Below are 20,159 nucleotides of genomic sequence, written 5' to 3'. Positions count from 1 at the left end.
ATTAGCTTTCAAACGTGATTCACAGGGCTAAATTCATTTGTGCAACAGACTGACATTGGAAAGCAGACGTTCAATACAGTGGAAAGAAAAAGGCAGCGCTCACAGCACAACACTGCTGTGTCATCAGTCTGAGACTCTGAGAGTTCCTGCTATTGTGTTTGTCTCCTGAAGTGATAACATGACAGAGTTAAAAAAAAATAGTTCACTTTGAAAATCAGCATTTTCTATTGTTTCATTTCAGTATCAATTTAGTCTCAGATTGTTCTTGTAAAACTGCTGAGGTGAAATAAGAACAAAAACAAGCGAGACAATTGTTGAAATCCATGAAGAGTTTGGAGGTGTAAAATGAATGTAGATTGTAGAGGTAAAATAATCTGGATTTGGGTCAATTTGTTGAGAAATGTTGCACTGTAAAAAAAACTGTCATTTTAAATGAATTAATTGTCATTTTTAAAATACAGTAAAAAAACGTAAAATTACAGAAAAAGACTGCAAATTTACAAGAAAAGCGGGGGTGTAATTTAACAGGGAAAACACGTTATTTTACCGTTTATTTCTGGCGCTGCCAGAAAATTTCAGGTTTTTTCAACAAGATTTCTTTTTTTAGTTTATTTTCGAAATACGGTCAAAAACTATAAAATTACAGAAACGACAGCAAATTTACAAGAAAAATGGGGAAAACAATTGAATACATATCCTTATATCCTATAATTTTACAGGGAAAATTTTATTTTACAGAAAATGTCTTTTTTTACATTATTTTTTTACTGTGTGGAGTTCATATTGAGATCTTCAATAATATTGACTTTTGATTGCAGACTTGACATATCTGATCTCAGTTTGAGACATTGTTGACATCTCTTCTGAAACTCTAATAGAGACATTTTTAAGATTTCTGACTCTTTTTCTTGAAACAAAAATGAGACTTAAGCAAAGCTTTCCTTTTACTTTTAATCTCACCCAGCTATAGGTACATCTGTAAGACGTCTGCTAAAGATCTGGAGATCTGAAAACCATCTGCTGTGTAAAAACATCTGCTAAACATCTTCGAAAGAGCAGTTTTTCATACATTCTAAATCATAAACATCTTACAGACGTCTTATAGATGTCTATATGACAACTGACAGCAGACGTCTCCGAGACGTATTGCAGATGAGCAAACAATGTCTTGCAGATGTAAATGCAGATATTAAATAGACGTCTGCCAGATGTTTATGCGCTTACAGGGCATTGATGTCTAGAAGGAATCATTGAGATATTAAAAACTTGTCACAATGTTGTTCCTGCTAGTACAGAACGCACTAGTACAAGATAAGGGCCTACATTTCATATCCAAATATCCATAAATTCACATCAATTTTGCGAACCAAGCACACAGTCATTACAACCTGACCTTTATCAAGACCACAGTTCGTCTACCAAGAAATAACAGGACGTGACGGGGGTCAATGTGACAATACCCAGCGCCGGTCCTGTTCATTCAACAGAGCTGCGCAAATATTTCCTGCTCTCTCTCACTTACTGGACCGTCAGGTCATAACGACAGCGCTGAAAAACCTCAGAGTCAGTTTCCTCAGTTTCTGTGCAACCCTGCGTGTGCGTTTCTGAAATGATACATGTTAGTGGTCAGCCACAAATGTTTCGATTGTTGTTTTTCAACAATAGATGACCGCTGGGTTTCAGAGCAGGATCTAGAACTGCTGACTGTCAGCGTGAAGGGAAATAAAATGGAATTAAGATAGAAGAAGAGTTTATTTTTGCGTGCTAAACAAGGCCTTTGGGAAATCTTTAAAACTCTTTAGTGGTTGTTTTGATTGGTGGTCAATTTGTTATATATGCAAGATGCATTTTAGTTATAAAATAAAACAATATTGGGATTTTTACTAACAAATTTAAAATCTTGATTTGTTGAATCTTGAATTTAAAACAATTTAAACAAAGTTATAAAAACAATTATCATATATCTATGTCATATAAAAGTATTTTATGTAATTGTTTTATATAAATTATTTATATATTTGCATATATTACATTACTTTTTGTATTTTATGTTATTTTTTGTACTGCAAAATTTGTTGTTTATAAATTAAAATAAAATTATAATAACAATTGTTATTACATTATTTTTTGTAATTACGCATTTTATTTCATTGTTTTATGTAAGTGATTGCATTATTTTATACAGTACATCATACATTTTGTTATATTGCAACAGATATAATGCTGTATTTTTTTAAAAGAAAGAATATTATTATAATGTTAAATATTTTTTATATACAAGTATTTGGTGTAATTGTTTTATATAAATTAACTTATTTTATATATTTGCATATAATACATATTTTTATTTTATATTTTATACTGAAAAATTAGTTGTTTATAATTTAAAATAAAATTATTATAACAATTATTATATTATTTTTAATATTTACGTATTTTATGTAATTGTTTTATATAACTTATTACATTGTTTTATATATACATGTATTTGTATATTAAAAAGGTTGTTTGTTTTATTTTTTTATATTGCAACAGAAATAATGCTGTTTTTTTAAAAGAAAGAATAATACATATAAACAACATTAACAAAATTATTTCAATTTACCGTCATTTATTTTCTTAAAAATTCAAAGTGCACGTTAAATATGAATTCCCCCATTGATCTGAACGCATTCTGTAAACACGTGCTCTGTGGTTTCCCGTTACGAATCAGAAAATAAATCCACTGACTCACTGAACACTTTCTAAAATACAATAAAATAGTTAACTAATTAATAAAACAGCATTTATGTATAAAAACGACTTACATATATATTATCCGTCATTAAAACACTTCGCTGCGTTTGACGAACGCACGCGTTTATGTCAAATTAAAATATAACACTGTTGCACGAAACTGTATAACATTTCATTTCATGATGAATGTTGGATTGTACAAAGCAGCAGATAAATAAATGAAAAGCAGCGAAAAGCAAAGTCTGAAGTATGAGGAAAAATATCATAAAAAATTCTGTATATATATTAAACTCGTGTGGACTCTACAACACTTAGTTTCCCAGGATGCATTGTGTCAAATCTATAAAAAAAGTTTATGAAAGCGAAATCTTCACCGCATTGGGTAAATAATCGTCCGTTTTTAATGACCACTGTTATACGGAAGTGAGTTTTTTATGTCTCAGCCCGTGAGCTCCACCGGCAGCTCTCGACTGCACAGTGCCTCCCACTGGCGAGCCAAAAGAGAAATCAGCCGTTCCCTGCTGTCAGCCCCCGGCACGAATATGCACCACTGCACCTCGCCCTCAGCACCCCCCTGCGTTCTGTCCCCCCTCCCTTCGCTCTCCGCAAAATGATCCATGGTCAGGTGACACAGAAGATCAGGCCCAGGAACGTCATCGAACACCAGCGTGAGGGCTTGCGGGTAAGTCTGGTATCCCATCAGCACGCGGTCCAGATCGCGAATCCGCCGTGCGTCTGTGAGGCGGTACTTGTCTCTCTGCGGGGGCTCTTTTGCGAATTCGGGTAGGGGATAGCTAATGTGATCTTCGTCCAGCAGGAAGACGTCCGTGCTGGTGAGGATGAGGGTCTTGGGCTGGAGGAGGCTCTGGGCGGTTTGGCCCGGGATGACGTGGACCTGGAACACCAGGACGTAGAGAAGGATGTTGAAGGAGTGGGATTGAGGTTGAGGGCTCTTCCTTTCGGCCACGATGAAGGTCAGGTCTCCGATCTCTTCTTCGCTGGGGTACACAAACTTGACTTTGCTGGAGTGGACCAGTTCGTAGTTTTCCATTTTACCTGATTCAAGAGAAAATCAAAATGAAAACTTCTGAAAAAATCTTCTTTTGTGTTCAACAGAAGAAAGAATCACACACAGGTTTTGAACCACATGAGGCTGAATAAACGATGACAGAATTTTCCTTTTTTTGATAAACTATCCTTATAAATACTCGGATATAGACTATAAAAGATCGCGATTTGTGACACCTGTGCTTTTGTTTCCGAACTGCGAGTAGAAGTCCATCTCAGACGGCTCAGGTGAGGGAACCTTCTCCAGCAGAGACAGAACGGTCATCACCTGCTGGAGGAACCGGTGTGTACTGTAACTGTCACGGGTCAGACAGGTGATGATGCGATCGCCGGACGGCCCTTTGGAGAGAGAAAAATACACTCAACTTTAGTTCGATTCATTTTGTTTAGCTTGTTTTTACACTGGTACACAAATGTACCAGATGTGATAAAGATTGAGCTGTTAACATAGTTTACATAGTACGTCTGTAAGACGTCTGCTAAAGATCTAGAGATCTGGAAAACATCTGATAAACGTCTTAGAAAAGAAACGTTTCACATGCATTCTAAATCATAAACATCTTACAGACATCTTCTGGACAGGAGACGAGCGAACAATCAAAATACATCTTGCAGATGCCGGATGTATGTGTGCTATCAGTGTACTCACAGAATTATCTCCCTGATAGCACACGTACATCTGGAAAACGTCTATTTGATGTTTTATTTACATCTGCAATATGCATGTTCTGCAAAACGTCTCCTGTCAGATGTCATATAGACGTCTAGAAGATGTCTGTAAGATGTTTATCATTTAAAATGTATGTAAAACTGCTTTTTCGAAGACGTTTCTCAGATGTTTATATACAGCAGATGTTGGGCCCGTATTCATGAAAAATCTTAGCGCAAAGAGTTGCTCCTAGTGACAAAATTCTAAGAAAATTCGTAGAAATGTGGGCGTTTCCTCTTAAAATGAAAGAAAAGATCCTGGTAAAGAAAAAAATGAATTCATTAACCATCTTAACCCTTAAAAGAGCTCTTAAGGTTCAAAACTATTAGGAGTAGCAAGGAGGACTTTTAAGAGGCTTAGGCCTGATTCACATTTCGCATCTAAAACCGCACGGAAAACGAGAGCCGTGCTGCTTTCTCTCTCCAAATGACCCGCGGTGCGTGCGCGGCACTCCGAAAAGTTGAACTATTTCCATCTCGATGCGGTGCCGACGCGCCTATTTCGACGCGGAAAATACACGAAATGTGAATCGGGCCTTACGAGTTTCTTTAGCAGCAGAGAAAGTGGACGAAACACGAAAAAAAAGTGTTTTGCAATGCATGACAATTTCCATATTACTTTTAAGGTTTATCTGATTTTTTATTTTTATAGTTTTTGTGTGTGTTCAACTTCAGTTTTTCTTGGTTTTCTTGTATATCTGCTTTGATGCCATGCAAATTGTAAAAGCGCTATACAAATTTAATAAAATTGAATTAAAGACAGTGAGTTAATAAGACACAACACATTAGATTGTGTAGGGTTCATGTTTGTGACCGATCTTATAAGAGACACGCTAACATCCAAGACAGCGCAGAAATGCCATAGCGCCAGAAAGTAATCACTACATTAAAGCCCATTGCACATTTAGTCCGAAATTTGCGTCCGAAATTTCCTTTTATAACAATTCAGAGACACCGTACAAACCAGAGGCAAATACGAAAAAAGTCATACGAAAATATCGGACTGTATGTGCAAAGACCTTAACACATTCGGCAACTGTAAAAATGCAATGATGCAGCAGAGATTTGGGTCCGTCATAACCTTCTCTAAGCAAAATGATCACACAAACAATCTGTATTTATTAGGGTTGGGCGATGTCTACCAAATTGGCATCGGACGATGCCTACAGTGAAACATCGCGATGGACGATGACATCGGGGGCGGAGCGAGGCGGGGGTTGAGGTACTATATCAGTTTGCTACATGGCCATCTGCCAAAACATTAAAAACAATTATATCGGTGCTCCAGACTGCGACCAAAACACATTACTCGCACATGTACGACCTGCAAATTTGGAATTTCTTCCAGTTGTTATTTCATGTGGAAAGACGAGTAGATCGTGAGCCCACCAGTGTAGGCTGTGTGTGTGTGATAAGTCAACTGCGTGGGTCACACGCACAGTTCAGGTCATCATTGACAAGTTTACACACAACGTGAGCGCATTACTGCGATTCACTGTTTGCATTCACTTTCTACGTCCGCGCAGCTTCCAAATCATACTCGACTGCGGATAAGCATGAATGGACGAGCTTGACACATGCGCAGAATGTCATACCGTGGCTGTCAACATTTGTCTTGGGAATGTGCTGTACGCTGACGCGGACGATTGGCGATGGACGATGTCATCATCTATTGGCCCAATCCTAGTATTTATAGTGCGTGTGTACGTGTGCAAGTACGGTAAAACAGAAAAATTTTTTCTTTTATTTTTATTTTATGTTTTTTTTTTTTTTCTTTTTTTTAATTTTTTTTTTTTTCCTTATTGTCCAACCAACCAATCACAGTCTTCAAAAGACTGTGTCATACATAGCAACAGGGTCATCCCTGCCTCCTCACTAAGATAAAAGTTTTTGTGCTTTCCTTGCTCAGAGTTGCTCTCAGATTGGTCCTGAATAACTCTTAAGATAAGACTCCTACGTAGACGTTTTAAGCTAAATTAGGAGCTTTAAGAATAAGATCTCTAGATCTTTAGCAGACATCTCACAGACGTGCATGTGCTATCTGGGATGTGTATCTACATAACTTCTAAACAAAGTTTTGTTTTGGGATTTACTACTAAAACTAAACACACACAAAACAACCCTCGCATTTGCCTGCCACGGATGCATCACGAAAAATGCGAAAAATGCTGGCACCCTCCCAAAGGACGGAATTCTCCAGAGATAAGAAGCAATGAGAAATGCATTAGACATCATCAATAGCAGCTTTCTTCTGCTAACTGAACGATGTTTTTTCATACTTTTTAAAGCTTTACTATGAAAACGTCATTCAGTTTCATTCTCACGTCATCAGACATTCATCTGCTTTATCGTTTATTTCAGCTGGGTCATGACAAACTCACCCACGATTCTGAAATACTGATCAAACAGGCCCACGTTGACGCTCTGAAGGTCCTTCAGATTGAGAGTGAAGCCGTAGGAGATGAGGATGTCAGAATCTTTCTGCTCAGACGGTTGCCAGGTCCACATCACTGCAAGATCAAACAAGCCCCATCAGTTTGAATACCCTCAAATATATGAGGACAAACAGGTGACAAAATCCAGCACACGTGTCAAACTGATGAGAAAAGGAGCCCAGGGAAACATTCCCCGAGCAGATGTTGCTTACTGGAATGGTTGGTGAGCATTGCTGCCGAATCGTCCAGGATGAGATAGACGGCTCTGGTGGACAGCAGGACACAGGCGGTTATCTCCACATCTGGAGATCTGTATAAGAGCACTGAGGTCCACAGAATCATCTTCAGCTCCTCGTTCTCCACCTGCACGCATGAGAACCAGCCTTCAGTCAGTCTCATACGAGTCTTAGCCAATCACAGTCAAGCATTCATTCAAAGTGTTTGGAAATAAACAATAAAAGTCTTTCAACACATTGAATACATGTACATGACTCGCAAATGTCACTGATCATGTCTTGGTTGGGTGCGTTAGTTTCCTGGATGAACGCTCTCTGGGATATCCTGTTAAAACAAGATACTGATTACAGAAGGCCTGAGAAATACTTGTTAATGAGCGGAAAACAGTTTGGACAATTTCCCTTTTTTAAACAAAGCAGCTCCCAAAACATAACCGAGTCAAAGTAAACAAACAGTCGGACCCAAGAGAGTGCTCACAGACGGGGAAGAGGAGGGTCAACTGGATAACAATGGGATTGAAACAACGAAACTACCGGAGAACTTCTGCTTATGTGAGAAGAAACATAACTAGGTATTATCACCAACTATAACTAAAACTATAAAATACTTATGTTATTTAATCAAATAAAATATAGGTCTAATCATTATTTGTAATATATTATCTTATTTAAAATGTATTTAATTACTATAAATAAGTATTTAAAAAATGATACAAGTCAATTATTTATTTTTATATATAAAATAAAATGTGCAATGTTAACGTATATTATTAAAATGATTGAAATACGATATATTAAAATAATTTATATTACTTATTTAAATAATGTTAATAATATAAATATTACATAATATAAGTAATATTGTTGTTTTATTATTTCGATCCATTTAATATTATAGATAGTATAAAAATAATATATTATATATTAAAATAACTTATTTTTTCATTATTTTTTATAATATTTATATGATTAAAATTATCGAAATATTATTCAACTTATACTAAACAAAAATAAGAAACATTACCTTAGCAATAAACTGGAATAAGTGAGAAAAATTATTAACTGGAAATAAATGAAAAACTACTACATAAAATGAAGAAATTAAAATGTATTAGTTAATGGATATTAATGGATAGTGCTATAAATATAAATTAAATATTAGGGCTGTCAAACGATTAATCGCATCCAGAATAAACGTTTGTGTTTACGTAATTTATGTCGGTCTACTGTGCTAATTAATTTTTTATTTATGAACACATACACATAAATGCATTTATTTTAGAAAAATATAAAATATAACAATAAACGTTTATTTAGAATTTAAATTATTGGTAAATATAAATTTATTCATTTAAATATTTCCTAAATATATAGACAAGTATGTGTATGTTTTGTGTTTATAAATACAAAATGAATATGCACTGTACACAGACATACATGATGTAAACACAAACTTTTATTCTGGATGCGATTAATCGCGATTAATCGTTTGACAGCCCTATTAAATATACAATACAATCACAAAAACACATTACATTGCTAAAAATGGAAATAAAATCAATATGAAAACTAAAGAAAAAGATTAAAAATATAACTAAAAATATAAATATATATAAAATATATAAAAAAATAACTAGAGAAACTTTATAAAATAAAATATCTGACTGTACAACATAACCATCCACCAAAGAGAAAAATGACTCACCTCTGCGATGTTGGCATGAAAGAAGTGTACGAGCGTCTCTCCATTCAGAGACGAGATGAAACGTAATGAAGAGGAGAGCGTGAGGTGTGAGGGACACTGGTTATCTTCGATCAGTTGTTGAATGAGGGATTCGGCGGGATACAGCAGAGACAGGGACAGACGAGGCTGTGACGCTTCACGAGTAACGCTGCGATTCAGAACGACAAAATATAACAGTTTTATTTGTTCGACTTTTAAAACGTCATCTTCCCAATCTAGAATTTTTCTTACCTGGTGTTTGGATTTCTTTGGGTTGTTGTCGAGTGCTCGAGACGACTGTTGCGCAGTAGGGCGATGGTCTTAATTTCTCTCAGGTTTCCACGCAGCCGGGTGAACTCTTGGAGTAAGGCGGGTTTGTCTTGGGACAGGGCGAAAACGACAGTCAGGTGTTTGTGACCCGCCATCAACTCTACGACATGCTCGCCGTGGAAACCGTGAGAAGTTGAGATGCCCCTACACGAGCAACCCTGCTTGGGCTCGAGGAGCGTGAAGGAAAGCGGGATCCTGGTTATTTTGGAGCAGCCACGCACCACGTTCGCCTCCGAGGGGTCCTGACCCGCCAGGGCGACGAAGTCGACTTTGAGAACACAGAGGTGGCGAGAGGTCAGGAAGAGGATCATGGGATTGGAGGTTGGGTCTTTATCGCTTTCAAACAGGCCGATTTGAGATAAAACATCAGAGGGGATTCGTGGGTTGTTAATGGAGGTAGACATGGAATCTGGGTTGAAGAAATGGATCAAGTGTCCGCCTTTAACATTCGCCTCGTTTTCCTCAAAATCCCACGAGTTGAGAAACTGTCGGATGAACTGTTGAGCATTAGAGGTAACGTTAGTTTGGTTCACGTGAGGACCAACGCAAGAGTGAAGTTCCTTCAGACTCTGGGCGTCTGAAAAGAACCACCATCGCGTATTGCTGGACTTCACCTTTAAGGAGACGCAAACATCTGGAACGTCAAACCGAAAGGTCTCGACGTCAGCGTACGACACGACAAAGTCTTTCTCAAGGTGCTTCACAAGCTCCTCCGAGGTGCTCGCTGGTTCTTCTAACTGTATCCGTGCACTGAAAAGCACAAGCGAGCTGTCCGTCGCCACCAAACAAGATGGCCGCTGACTCAAACCTTCTCCAACGCTGACGCAAAAACACCAAACCACCATATTTACATCGTCCGAGTCCTTAGCATCATCCTGAACGGTTGATGATGAGGAACAGCCCATGATTTCTTCACTATCATCCAAACTCATTTCAAAGTATCCATCTCCCGAGTGAAGACAGTCCTGGTCTGTGTCATCTAAAGAAGTGGTGCTGTGTGGTTTCGGGGTTGACTTTTCTTTGTTAGAAGAACGGATGAGAGCAGAAAGTTTGCCGGTGAACTCTTGGTTGGTGGTGTTGTAGAGGAGTAATGAAGGAGGCAGGAGGAGATTGGAAAGACTTGTGGTCCAGGGTTGCCAGATCTCCTCAAAGCAACAGGGACTGAAGAATTGAACTTATTTTAATTTACATTTCATACACCAACGGATTAATACTTTTATCGTGATAAGTGCATAAAAACTAACCTGACACTCTCACAAGGGACGTCTGAGGACAAACAGGAATCAGTTTTTACCTGCAAAACGTTTTTTAAACGTACTATGAATTTCTAATGGTACACCATCAAGTTGTTCCAAACCAGTATAAATTTTGTTGTTTATTGAGCACAAGGATAATTGGAAGAATATTTGTTAACCAAACAGTTCTGGGGCACTATTGACTACCGTAAGAAACGATACTTACTATGGAGGTCAATGGTGCCCCAGAATTGTCTCCCACATTCTTCAAAATATCTTCTTTTGTGTTCATAAGAACAAAGAAATGTATACAGATTTGAAAGGACTCGAGTAAACGAGTCCTTAAAATATCCATCTCTATAAATATATCTTTTTTAATCTTAGTATTAAAGGTATAAAATGAACATTTTGCTAACATTGCATAATATATTAAATTGACAATGTATTATTTGCCGCTAACCGGGAAAATTAAAAGAATAATTCTTGAATTACAGGAAATTACAGCCATTCCTATATTTTGTGAGTATCTGTACCGTATTAATCCTGTTAAAATAATAAAATACAAACCAACCTGCGGGATGACATCACAGGTTTTATTATAAACATCATAGCATCTCTGGGTAATTGTAGAATCCACAGGAGTTAATATCTCTTTGGTAAAAAACGCTTTCTCTTTACAAGTTACTTCTGAAAAGAACACGAAAAACAAGAGATAATTCATTCAAAATAACCAGTCGCTAAACTACACATCAATTCGAGACCAATACATGGTCAATATTTGACATAAAACAAGTCATTTCAACACATGCCGCACTAACTTTTACACTGTATGTAAATTAATATGTAAAAAAGGATCATGGTATGTACAAAAGTATGTAAAAAAATACATTCAGTTTATATTGACCATGTTTTAGTCAGAAATACAGATAAAATGTTGCGAAAGCTAAAGACATGCAAATGCTTTATTAAAAATAGTCTAGTTAAGGGCCATTCACACAAAGAACGATAACTAAAACTTCAAAGATAACATTTTTAAAAAATCTATAAATCATTGACAGTGAATCAAAATCCATGTGAATTTAAACATTGTTTGTTGGTGTGGATGCTAATATAGTTATCATTAGTTATTGTTCTTGGTGTGAACGGCCTTTACAGTAAAATATCCACATTTTATCATAAGGCCAACTTATGTGCGAGTTTAATCATTCTCTGTGAAAACTTGAGAACTTTTAATAACATTTACAGGAGCATGTGACTCTTCACATTTACATGTAGTTTGCAAAAATGGAAAGTCTATCAAAAGCACCCAGAGGCTGTTGCTTAGTTACCAACACCCATGAGGAAAAGATGGAGATCAAATGACTAATAATTCAGACCCAAACTAAATTACAGCAACCGCTGAGACAAATGAACGCACTTTATATACTTTCAGAAAAAAAAGAGAAATATCAGTGAGGAAATTCGGATTGAATTGTGAATGTATGAAGAGTCCCAAACTTCATTAAACCAGCAATAAATAAGTAATAAATGACCCTAGAGATCAATGAAGAGGAAACCAAAAGTTTCCGATTATTTCTTTACAATCATTAAACGTTAAAGAAAACTTATGTTAATGGGATGTGGAAACTAAGGAGTTAAGACTCCAAGCCCTCTCAAAGAAACACAACAAAAAGCAAAAATGAATCCAATTTGATGTTCACCAGTCAGTCAAATTGCCATGGCGTAAAAATGAACTATGTTTTCGGGTTTAAAGGTGATGTGTTTAATTTATAGATCTCAAACATTTCACTCATAAACCATAATACTACTACAATTGATTTACCCTCGTGTTGTTTTAAACCAGTATGACCTTATTTTTCTTTCATGGAACAGAAAAGCAGATGTTGCGCAGAACATCAGGGACTGACAGTCTCGGTCACCATTCACTTTCATTGCATGAATACAGATGCACTATAAGGGAATAGTGACCGAGACTGTCAGTCTTCGGTTATAAGACACAAGTCACGACATGAGAGAACTATCTTGATAAACAATCTATTACAAACTATTTTTGATGAGCTGTCCGTTTAAATACATTCTCCCATTCCTGCTCGATATGCAAATCCCATTTATAGGACCATACACATCACGAGCATCAGCTCAACCAATGGCGTGAGTTTGAGGGCTGAACTTTCTGCTCCTCTGACCAATGACAGATGGGAGGAGTGTTTTATATGTTTATAAAAGTGCCACAACTGATACAAATTACACACTTCCCCTTTAATTCTATTGATCTGAGCCCGGCCCCCTCGTCCCAGCGGCGCGATACATACTTGATTACCTTGACTGGAGCAGGTGGAGCGCGACAGAGAGGGAGAGGCGGAGGAGGACGACGACTGCGGCCCACCCGCGGCCGGCCCCGGGACGTCACTCACCTGACAACAATAACATCAGGGCTCCTCTTAGGGACAGCACAAGCCGGTGGGAATTCAACTAATGGGGATGGGAATTATGCGGGAGGGATATTCGGAAGTGGTCTAAAAATACCTTCATTACAGATACGCTAGATTTAACACAAAGAAATGTGGAAAAGCTTTGAAAAATAGTTAAATACGATATTTTATTCAAGAATAAATGTTGATGTTATTTTTGTGCACGATTCATGCTTGCATTCATCATTGACACCTCAAAGAAAACAAAGCTTTTTAATTATTTTAATGACAGATGTATTCAATATTCTGGTAAATGTCAGTGGGTTGCTATGTGGTTTGCTCAGGCATTCTAGGTGTTTGCTGAACTATTCTCAATGCCTATAATAAACGCGCTATAATATTCTGGCTTCTAAGATTTTTTTCATCTTTTTTACGGTCCACAATAAAAAAAGGGACTTTCTACTCGACAAACGACACAATCTGTGACGTTTTGGAGCTATGCTAGGAATCAAAAATAAATCTGTTTTCTAAATGTCTTATGGATTATAATAATAAACACGAGTCAACTTTTAATATATTATTATTTTGAAATATATTAAATATCACATTCATTTCATGTCCAATGAATGCAGTTTTGTTTAGTTTAGGTGATGGAGTCACTTGCAGGTTCTGGCCAGCAGATGTCGCTATACACTACGTTTTTTTTAATCTGGCTGCTCATTTATTTATAAATTACAACCATGTCAAATCACCTCTGTGTATTTTTCTACTCAGTTAAAGCCTCCAACAAAGATTTAATTTAAGTATATGGATTACAGAAATAAACTATGAAAGACTTTCTGTGGCTCCAAAACTCGAACCCACCTCGAATCCTTAGATGTTATAAAAAAATGTGCCATCTAAGGTAGGTTGCCCATATGTTTTTAATGTCTTTAACATTTTGGGATGTTTGGTTTACCCTTACAAAACGGAATAACAACTTCTTTAGCCAAGTTGGAATGTAAAGACTAAAGTGAAATCTGTAATGTAAAAATCTTGAAAATACCTTTTTCTCGTTGTTTGCCATGCGGCCTTTGGCTTCTTTGGCTTTCTGAATGGCTTTCAGGACCTCAACAGTATCAAACTCTTTCTCCGTGGTGGCCGTGCCGTCCAAACACACCTGCAAACCCAGGACAAAAAGAAAGCTCGTGAAAATCACATTCAGTTTTGCGTAATAACGCAACAAACCCTAAACATCTGTTGTGCGTTTTTTCTTGGACGAGACCATGTTTTATTATACGTTTAGGTTCGCAACAAATAAATCAGACGATGGCGTTTCAGCCAATCCCAGGATATTTAAATGGCTGTAAAAATGATAGATCGACCAAGGGCTACAAATGTTTAATGAAGAGTCTGATACCTCCGAGGCCCGGTCGCAGAACTGAGCTAGAACTTTAGTTCTGTAGTCTGGGATGATACACATGGGGTTATTGGCCAAAGCCAGTTTTTCCAGACAGGGAAGAGCGCTGATGTGTTTCATTTCATCCAGCTGAGAAAATCAAAATAACAGCAAGAATGACTTTATTGAATCTATACTGAACAAGTTATTCTTTAAAACGATTATTAGTGCAAAAAATAAACCACCTGGCCTAATTTGTTGCTGCTTAAATCCAAGTTAACTAAAGAGTAAAGTTTGCTGAGTCCAGAGAGGGTTTCCATCTGATTCCCGGCCAGAATGAGAGTCTTGATGTTACCGAGTTTAGTGTGGACGCCCTCCAGGACTGTGAGTTTGTTGAAGGACAAATTCAGATGAACCAAGTTGTATAAATGCTGCATAGAAACAATGGAAAAACATTCAAATGTATTTCTATAGAAACAGTTGCGATGTAAAAATGTTTGAAGGTTTACCTGAAGGTTTTCCACAGAAGTTAACTCATTGTGGCTGAGATCAAGGAATTCAACAGCAGGGATCAGTTTCTATAGACAAAAAAAGGTTGAGATTAAGAATCAAAGATGATCTGTATTTATGATATTTTACACATAAGGTATTTTGTTCAATAACTTTAATGTTAACTATAACGTTTTAAAATCTTACCCATTTTCAATAACATTTTTTATTTTGTTAAAGAATAGTTAACATTTAATAAGTAATAATTTAATAATTGTGTAATCGAGTTGTTCCAAATCTGTATACATTTCTTTGTTCTGATGAACAACGAGAAAGATATTTGGAAGAATGCTTATTTTTTTGTGGGAAAAAAATGACGACGGTAGTAAAAAGTGGCCCAGAACTGTTTGCTGTCCTACATTCTTCAAAATATCTTCTTTTGTGTTCAACAGAACTAAAAAAAAGTAATTTTTCCTACTATGGGAGGCAAGATCTGTCTGGTCACAAGCATTCTTCCAAATATCTTTCTCTGTGTTCATCAGAACAAATAAATGTATACAGATTTGGAACAACTCGAAGGTGATGACAGAATTTTCATTTTTGGGTGAAGTATCCCTTTAAAGGGTTTGCACATATGCTTAGAATAAACACAATTTTACGTTAGCGTGCATGCTAATATAGTTATTGGTGTGAACGTCTTAAACACAGAATCTGTAACTCACCACTGATTCGTCGGTGCAGCAAATAAAGTTTCGGCTCATGTCGAGAGTGGTGAGCATCTTCCATTTGGGAATAATCGCCGTCACGGGACAATCCGTATCAACACCCTCCGGCTCCCACTGCGCAAACTCCGTCGCCTCGGGAACTACGATTTCCTGTTGAAGATGGACAACAACTAATCAAGTTATTCAATCAATCTCCAGTGTCAAGTGTTTGTTATTCTTAAAATTGTTGTTTATAAAATGCTGTCTTTCTAAATGTTCTGCTTAAAAACACAATAATGACAGGGAACAAAGTGATCTAACATACCTTCATGCTGTTGGTTGACCGGTGAATGCTGAGCGTGGCCAGCGTGGGTCTCAGGGAAGGCAGACCTTTGATCTGTCCAGCGTCACAATCGCTGATCTAAAGACAGACAGATGTCAATCATCTACCAGTTTCTCAAATTCACGCTGAATACGGACGTGATGTACTCACTTCTATCTGCAGCAGCGCTTTAAAGATGGACAGGTCGAACGGGAGGCTCTGCTCCTCAATGTTACTCGTACCCACCGCTCCTTTCATTCCAGGGATCTGAGTTTGCAGAATTAACGTAAACATCTCCAATATCCACATGGTCACTGATATCGTGCGTCCCGCGGGACATCATTAAAACTCAAACCTTGAGATATTTGAGGCGGCAGGTGAAGTCCAGGATGTGCCCGAGGTCGGCCTTGGCATCTCCGTTGGCACAGGTGGGCTTGGCGAGTTTTAGTTGCTGGGTGATGGCGTAGAGCTGCAGGGGTCTCAGGAGAAACACCTCGCCTGCGGCTAACAGCTGCTCACCTGAACACAGACACATTATTTATCTTACCGGAGCACACGATATCCTGAACGTTTTAAGGTTGTAAACATGGGATTGTGAACCAAATGAAGTTTCTGATACAATTTTACATCGTTGAATGTTACTTTTAAAATCAATGCGTTACAATATGCATTAAAAAATAACTAATTACGTGACTTCTTCTTAACTGTATAGTTATTAGCATAGCCAAACATATTTATGGGGTTATGACAAAGTAGGGATTTGTTTGGCAAAACAGTTTAAAAAAATAAAGATTTATTTATATTTCCATCGCAGAAACGTAAAGCTCTGTCCGGCCAACTCTGGCATCTGAATAGTTCTATAATTACATACATTTAAATTAACTTTCGTACTTTAACAATGTTAATACATAATAATTCAACTGAATAGTAATTCGCAATATAAAAAAGTAACTTAACTATTAATGCGTAAATTCATAAAGTAATTTTTTAAGTAAAAGTTACCTATTACGTTACACTAAAAAAGAGCAAAATTCTTTTTTTAAATGTTATTTTTAGGTCAATCACACAAAAACGGCAACAACAAAAAAACATTTCATCTAAAGGTATGGAAAACGGAATATATAGTGCGTAAACATTTATTTTAGCACCATTAAGATTTCTGTATTATTTTATGAGAAAGTAAACATTCCTCACACAAACCTCACTCAAAATATCCTTTAACGACAGTAAATTACAAAAAAATTATATCAAATTTCTGAGAAATTTACTTTTTCCTTTCTGCAATAAATCAGGAATGAGGAAAAACAAACCCTTATGAAACAGCTCTTCCGCCAAGCCAGCAGCAATTCCATTGACTTCCTGAAAGAAAGGAAGTTCGTGTGAACAAAACATAACATTAAACATAACTCTTCTCATAATATGAGAATACAAAACATATTCTATTGCCTGTAATACATTAATATGTGACTGTTATTTAATAAAAACACGAAAATCATTCCCCATCACACATTATAGGCTTTGTTTCTCGTTCACAAAATGAAAACAGCGCTGAGCTGTAATCCTCCGTTCTGCCGCTTCATTTCCTGGAAGATCTCGGCAGGGAAATGCAGAAAACACTCCTGCTGACTCTTTATGCTTTCAAATATTTTGATGAAAGAATCAAAAGCCAGGCAGAAACACAAACATAGCATTTCATTCAGTTCACAGCACCGGTCATATGCCTCTATCAGACAAAAGCCATTCAGATCAATATCAATACCACCACTGTCAGCGAGAAAACATCACTAGCAGGCACCGCAGCAAACTATTTTTACGGCTGAGATGACACAAAACAATGCAGAATACAACAGTTTTTTTTTCTTGGGATATAAAGGAACGGCATGCATGCATTTTTGGGGTTTCCACATGCGCCCAAAGTACGGGTAACATATGACCAGTTTATGACACAGAAAGAGTTTTGTAAACGCATTAACACGATCTTCTGTTCTTTGAAAACACTCACGTATAAGTGATAATGCAGGAAGGTGGAAAGCACTTTGGGGGTTGCGGATGGTAATCTGTTCAGCAGAGTCTGCAGATAAACCTCCAGCTCTTTCTGTCTCTTCTCCACCAGGCTTTTGGAATTCTTCCCGATGATCTTTTTGGGTGGCAGCAGATGTTTATCGATCTTCTTCTCCGCGGTGAGCTGAGGTCGACAAAAGTCAAGAATTTGATCTGTCACTCACAGTGAACTATAGACACACAGTCGATATCAGAGATCCGAACCGATTCTTTTGGAACGTGTTGTGATTGTGAAACATGACTCACTTTCTCGTGCAAATCGTGAAAGTCGCTGTAACGGTGTTTGACGGTCCAACTGTGATCTCCAACCTTCACTTCAATGACGTAAACCTGATGAGGGCCAGATATGCATATTGTTGGAACATAAATGCCAAAACAATTTTAATGGATTTAATGGTTATAATGGGAATTGTATTGTTTTAAGGGAATCTACAATGGTGTCTGTGGGTCTCTACTGGTAATGCGTTGGGTTCTTATCTGACAGATGGGAAGCAACAGAATACCATTAAATTCAACTATACCGCTATATACGGTAATATTGTAATGGTTTTCATGGTTCGTAATGGTATTTATAATAGAAACCATTAGAATTTGTACTGGTTTTTCAGTAATTTTACACGTGACACTGTATACTTAGGTAAGACCCAGGTAAACCGCAAACGTCATCAATTATTCATTTGCTCTTCAATAAATAAACACTGAAATCCTTCAAACGTTGACAGATGTTTGGATTTACAAATCACGTGCAAATGACCGTTTATTGATTAACAAGCATGCAGTCTTATGCAACACACATGACTGCAATACAATGTCAAATTACAAAATGTATGTTTTCATGCATGACAACTAAGAATATAATCTTAACATCATATTTATAACCAAAAACGCATGTGCATTGAATAAATAACGAAACCAACAAAACACATGAAACTGACCGTGTAATTCTCCACCAGCTCGGAGCCGACGATGCAAACGCGTTTCTCCGCGCTCTCCTCTACTAGACTCGACGCGTCCATATTCTGTTCAACGCCGGTTTGAGCGCGCCGCGATGAAAATGGGACAGTCTAGCGGTCATTAAGCGCCTCCATCTTTGTTGTGGTTGAGGGGATAGTGAAGCTCCGCCTCCTCATGTTCCTCGCATCGCGCTGTTCTCGCAAGTGCGCAAGACTTTAGCGCCCTCTACTGTATGAATGTAGCGCTGTAGGCGAATGGTGACGATTATGGCAAAAAATGTCGAAAAATGTTTAACGTCACGATTTAAATAGATGCCACGAGTATGATGTATGTGTTACAATAGTAAGTAAACAGTACAAAACGTCAAAGGAGCTGCTTGTCTGTCAAAGCGCAGCTCGACCTGTCAATCATATGACGTATGTGTGGAGGGCGGAGTTTTGTTTAGAGAGTGGCATAGTCATTCAAGCAGTAAATGCATTTATTCACATTAATGTATTTATTTATTCATGTCCGTCTGTCTTCCATCTTTCATACGCTTCGTCAAGCTCGAGGCGGATGTATTGCAGAAAGGCGGTAGTTTAATTCGTCACTGGTATTTGGGGAAGTGCCCGTTGCTCCTTTTTTTATTTAAAGGTTTTCCGAGGCTGGTCGAATGGCAAAAGTAACTTTAATCCAGCACAAAGAAACGTGTGTGTCTGTGTGTGTGCGTTTCTTTCCCTCTCTGTCAGTGCGCGAGTGTGCTTCTTTAGTTCGTATCCAAGCGTTTATATAGTGTTCTTCCTCCAAAATACAATTAATAAACTCGCACACGTCATGACTGTCGATTTTATTTAAGGGAAAATCCTTGTCATGTTTGTGAAACAAAACAAAAATAAGAGTTTTCCTTCTGTTGTGGGTTTAATATAATATGCGCGTGTGAATGTATATAAAACTAAACTTAGAAATGAAAAACATCGACCAAAAGAAACGGAAACGAGGACCAGCCGTTCAGTGAACAGCCATTAGTTTGTTGTCTCCACATCTTTCACATGCATCACGTATACACGCTCTTTGTCGCGTTAACGTTTCACAGCTGATCTGGCATCTGTTGGGCTTTCTGTCCATATATGACAGAAACGGGATTAGGACAGCAGCAACTGATCGGGGAACAGAAGCTGGGCGAACGCTTTAGGAGGGATCAGACCATTCCAGACAAAGGGGGACAAACATTTCTGAGAAAGAAAGTAATCGCTTTATGTGTAATAAAATTACATATTTGCTGAAAACTACACATGATTTAGAAATACTTATGTATATAAGTAATGTTTGTTGTTTATATTTCACACATATTTTAGAAATTGTAGAAACACAAGTAATGCAACACCCCTAA

At 37.4% G+C, this 20,159-nt stretch overlaps 1 protein-coding gene across 1 annotated transcript; it reads right to left on the bottom strand.

Moving 5' to 3' along the window:
• Positions 1-2,498: 2,498 nt before the first annotated feature.
• nisch (nischarin) lies at positions 2,499-18,962 on the bottom strand. The gene is made up of 21 exons (XM_057325890.1): positions 18,772-18,962; positions 18,083-18,166; positions 17,778-17,960; positions 17,086-17,134; positions 16,131-16,294; positions 15,947-16,042; positions 15,779-15,874; positions 15,472-15,624; positions 14,770-14,838; positions 14,506-14,691; positions 14,282-14,410; positions 13,928-14,041; positions 12,792-12,885; positions 11,043-11,158; positions 10,481-10,530; positions 9,159-10,397; positions 8,889-9,075; positions 7,160-7,310; positions 6,894-7,022; positions 3,982-4,143; positions 2,499-3,792 (listed from the first exon to the last, which is right to left on the bottom strand). Exons 1-21 carry the CDS (start codon positions 18,850-18,852, stop codon positions 3,176-3,178), a joined length of 4,149 nt encoding a protein of 1,382 aa, XP_057181873.1. The 5' UTR covers positions 18,853-18,962; the 3' UTR covers positions 2,499-3,175.
• Between the last annotated feature and the right edge of the window lie 1,197 nt (positions 18,963-20,159).

Source organism: Triplophysa rosa, linkage group LG25 (genome assembly GCF_024868665.1).
Source record: "Triplophysa rosa linkage group LG25, Trosa_1v2, whole genome shotgun sequence".
In the NCBI taxonomy this organism is placed as follows: domain Eukaryota; kingdom Metazoa; phylum Chordata; class Actinopteri; order Cypriniformes; family Nemacheilidae; genus Triplophysa; species Triplophysa rosa.
Note: the sequence above shows the minus strand (reverse complement) of the source record. Positions and strands in the feature narration are given on the sequence as shown.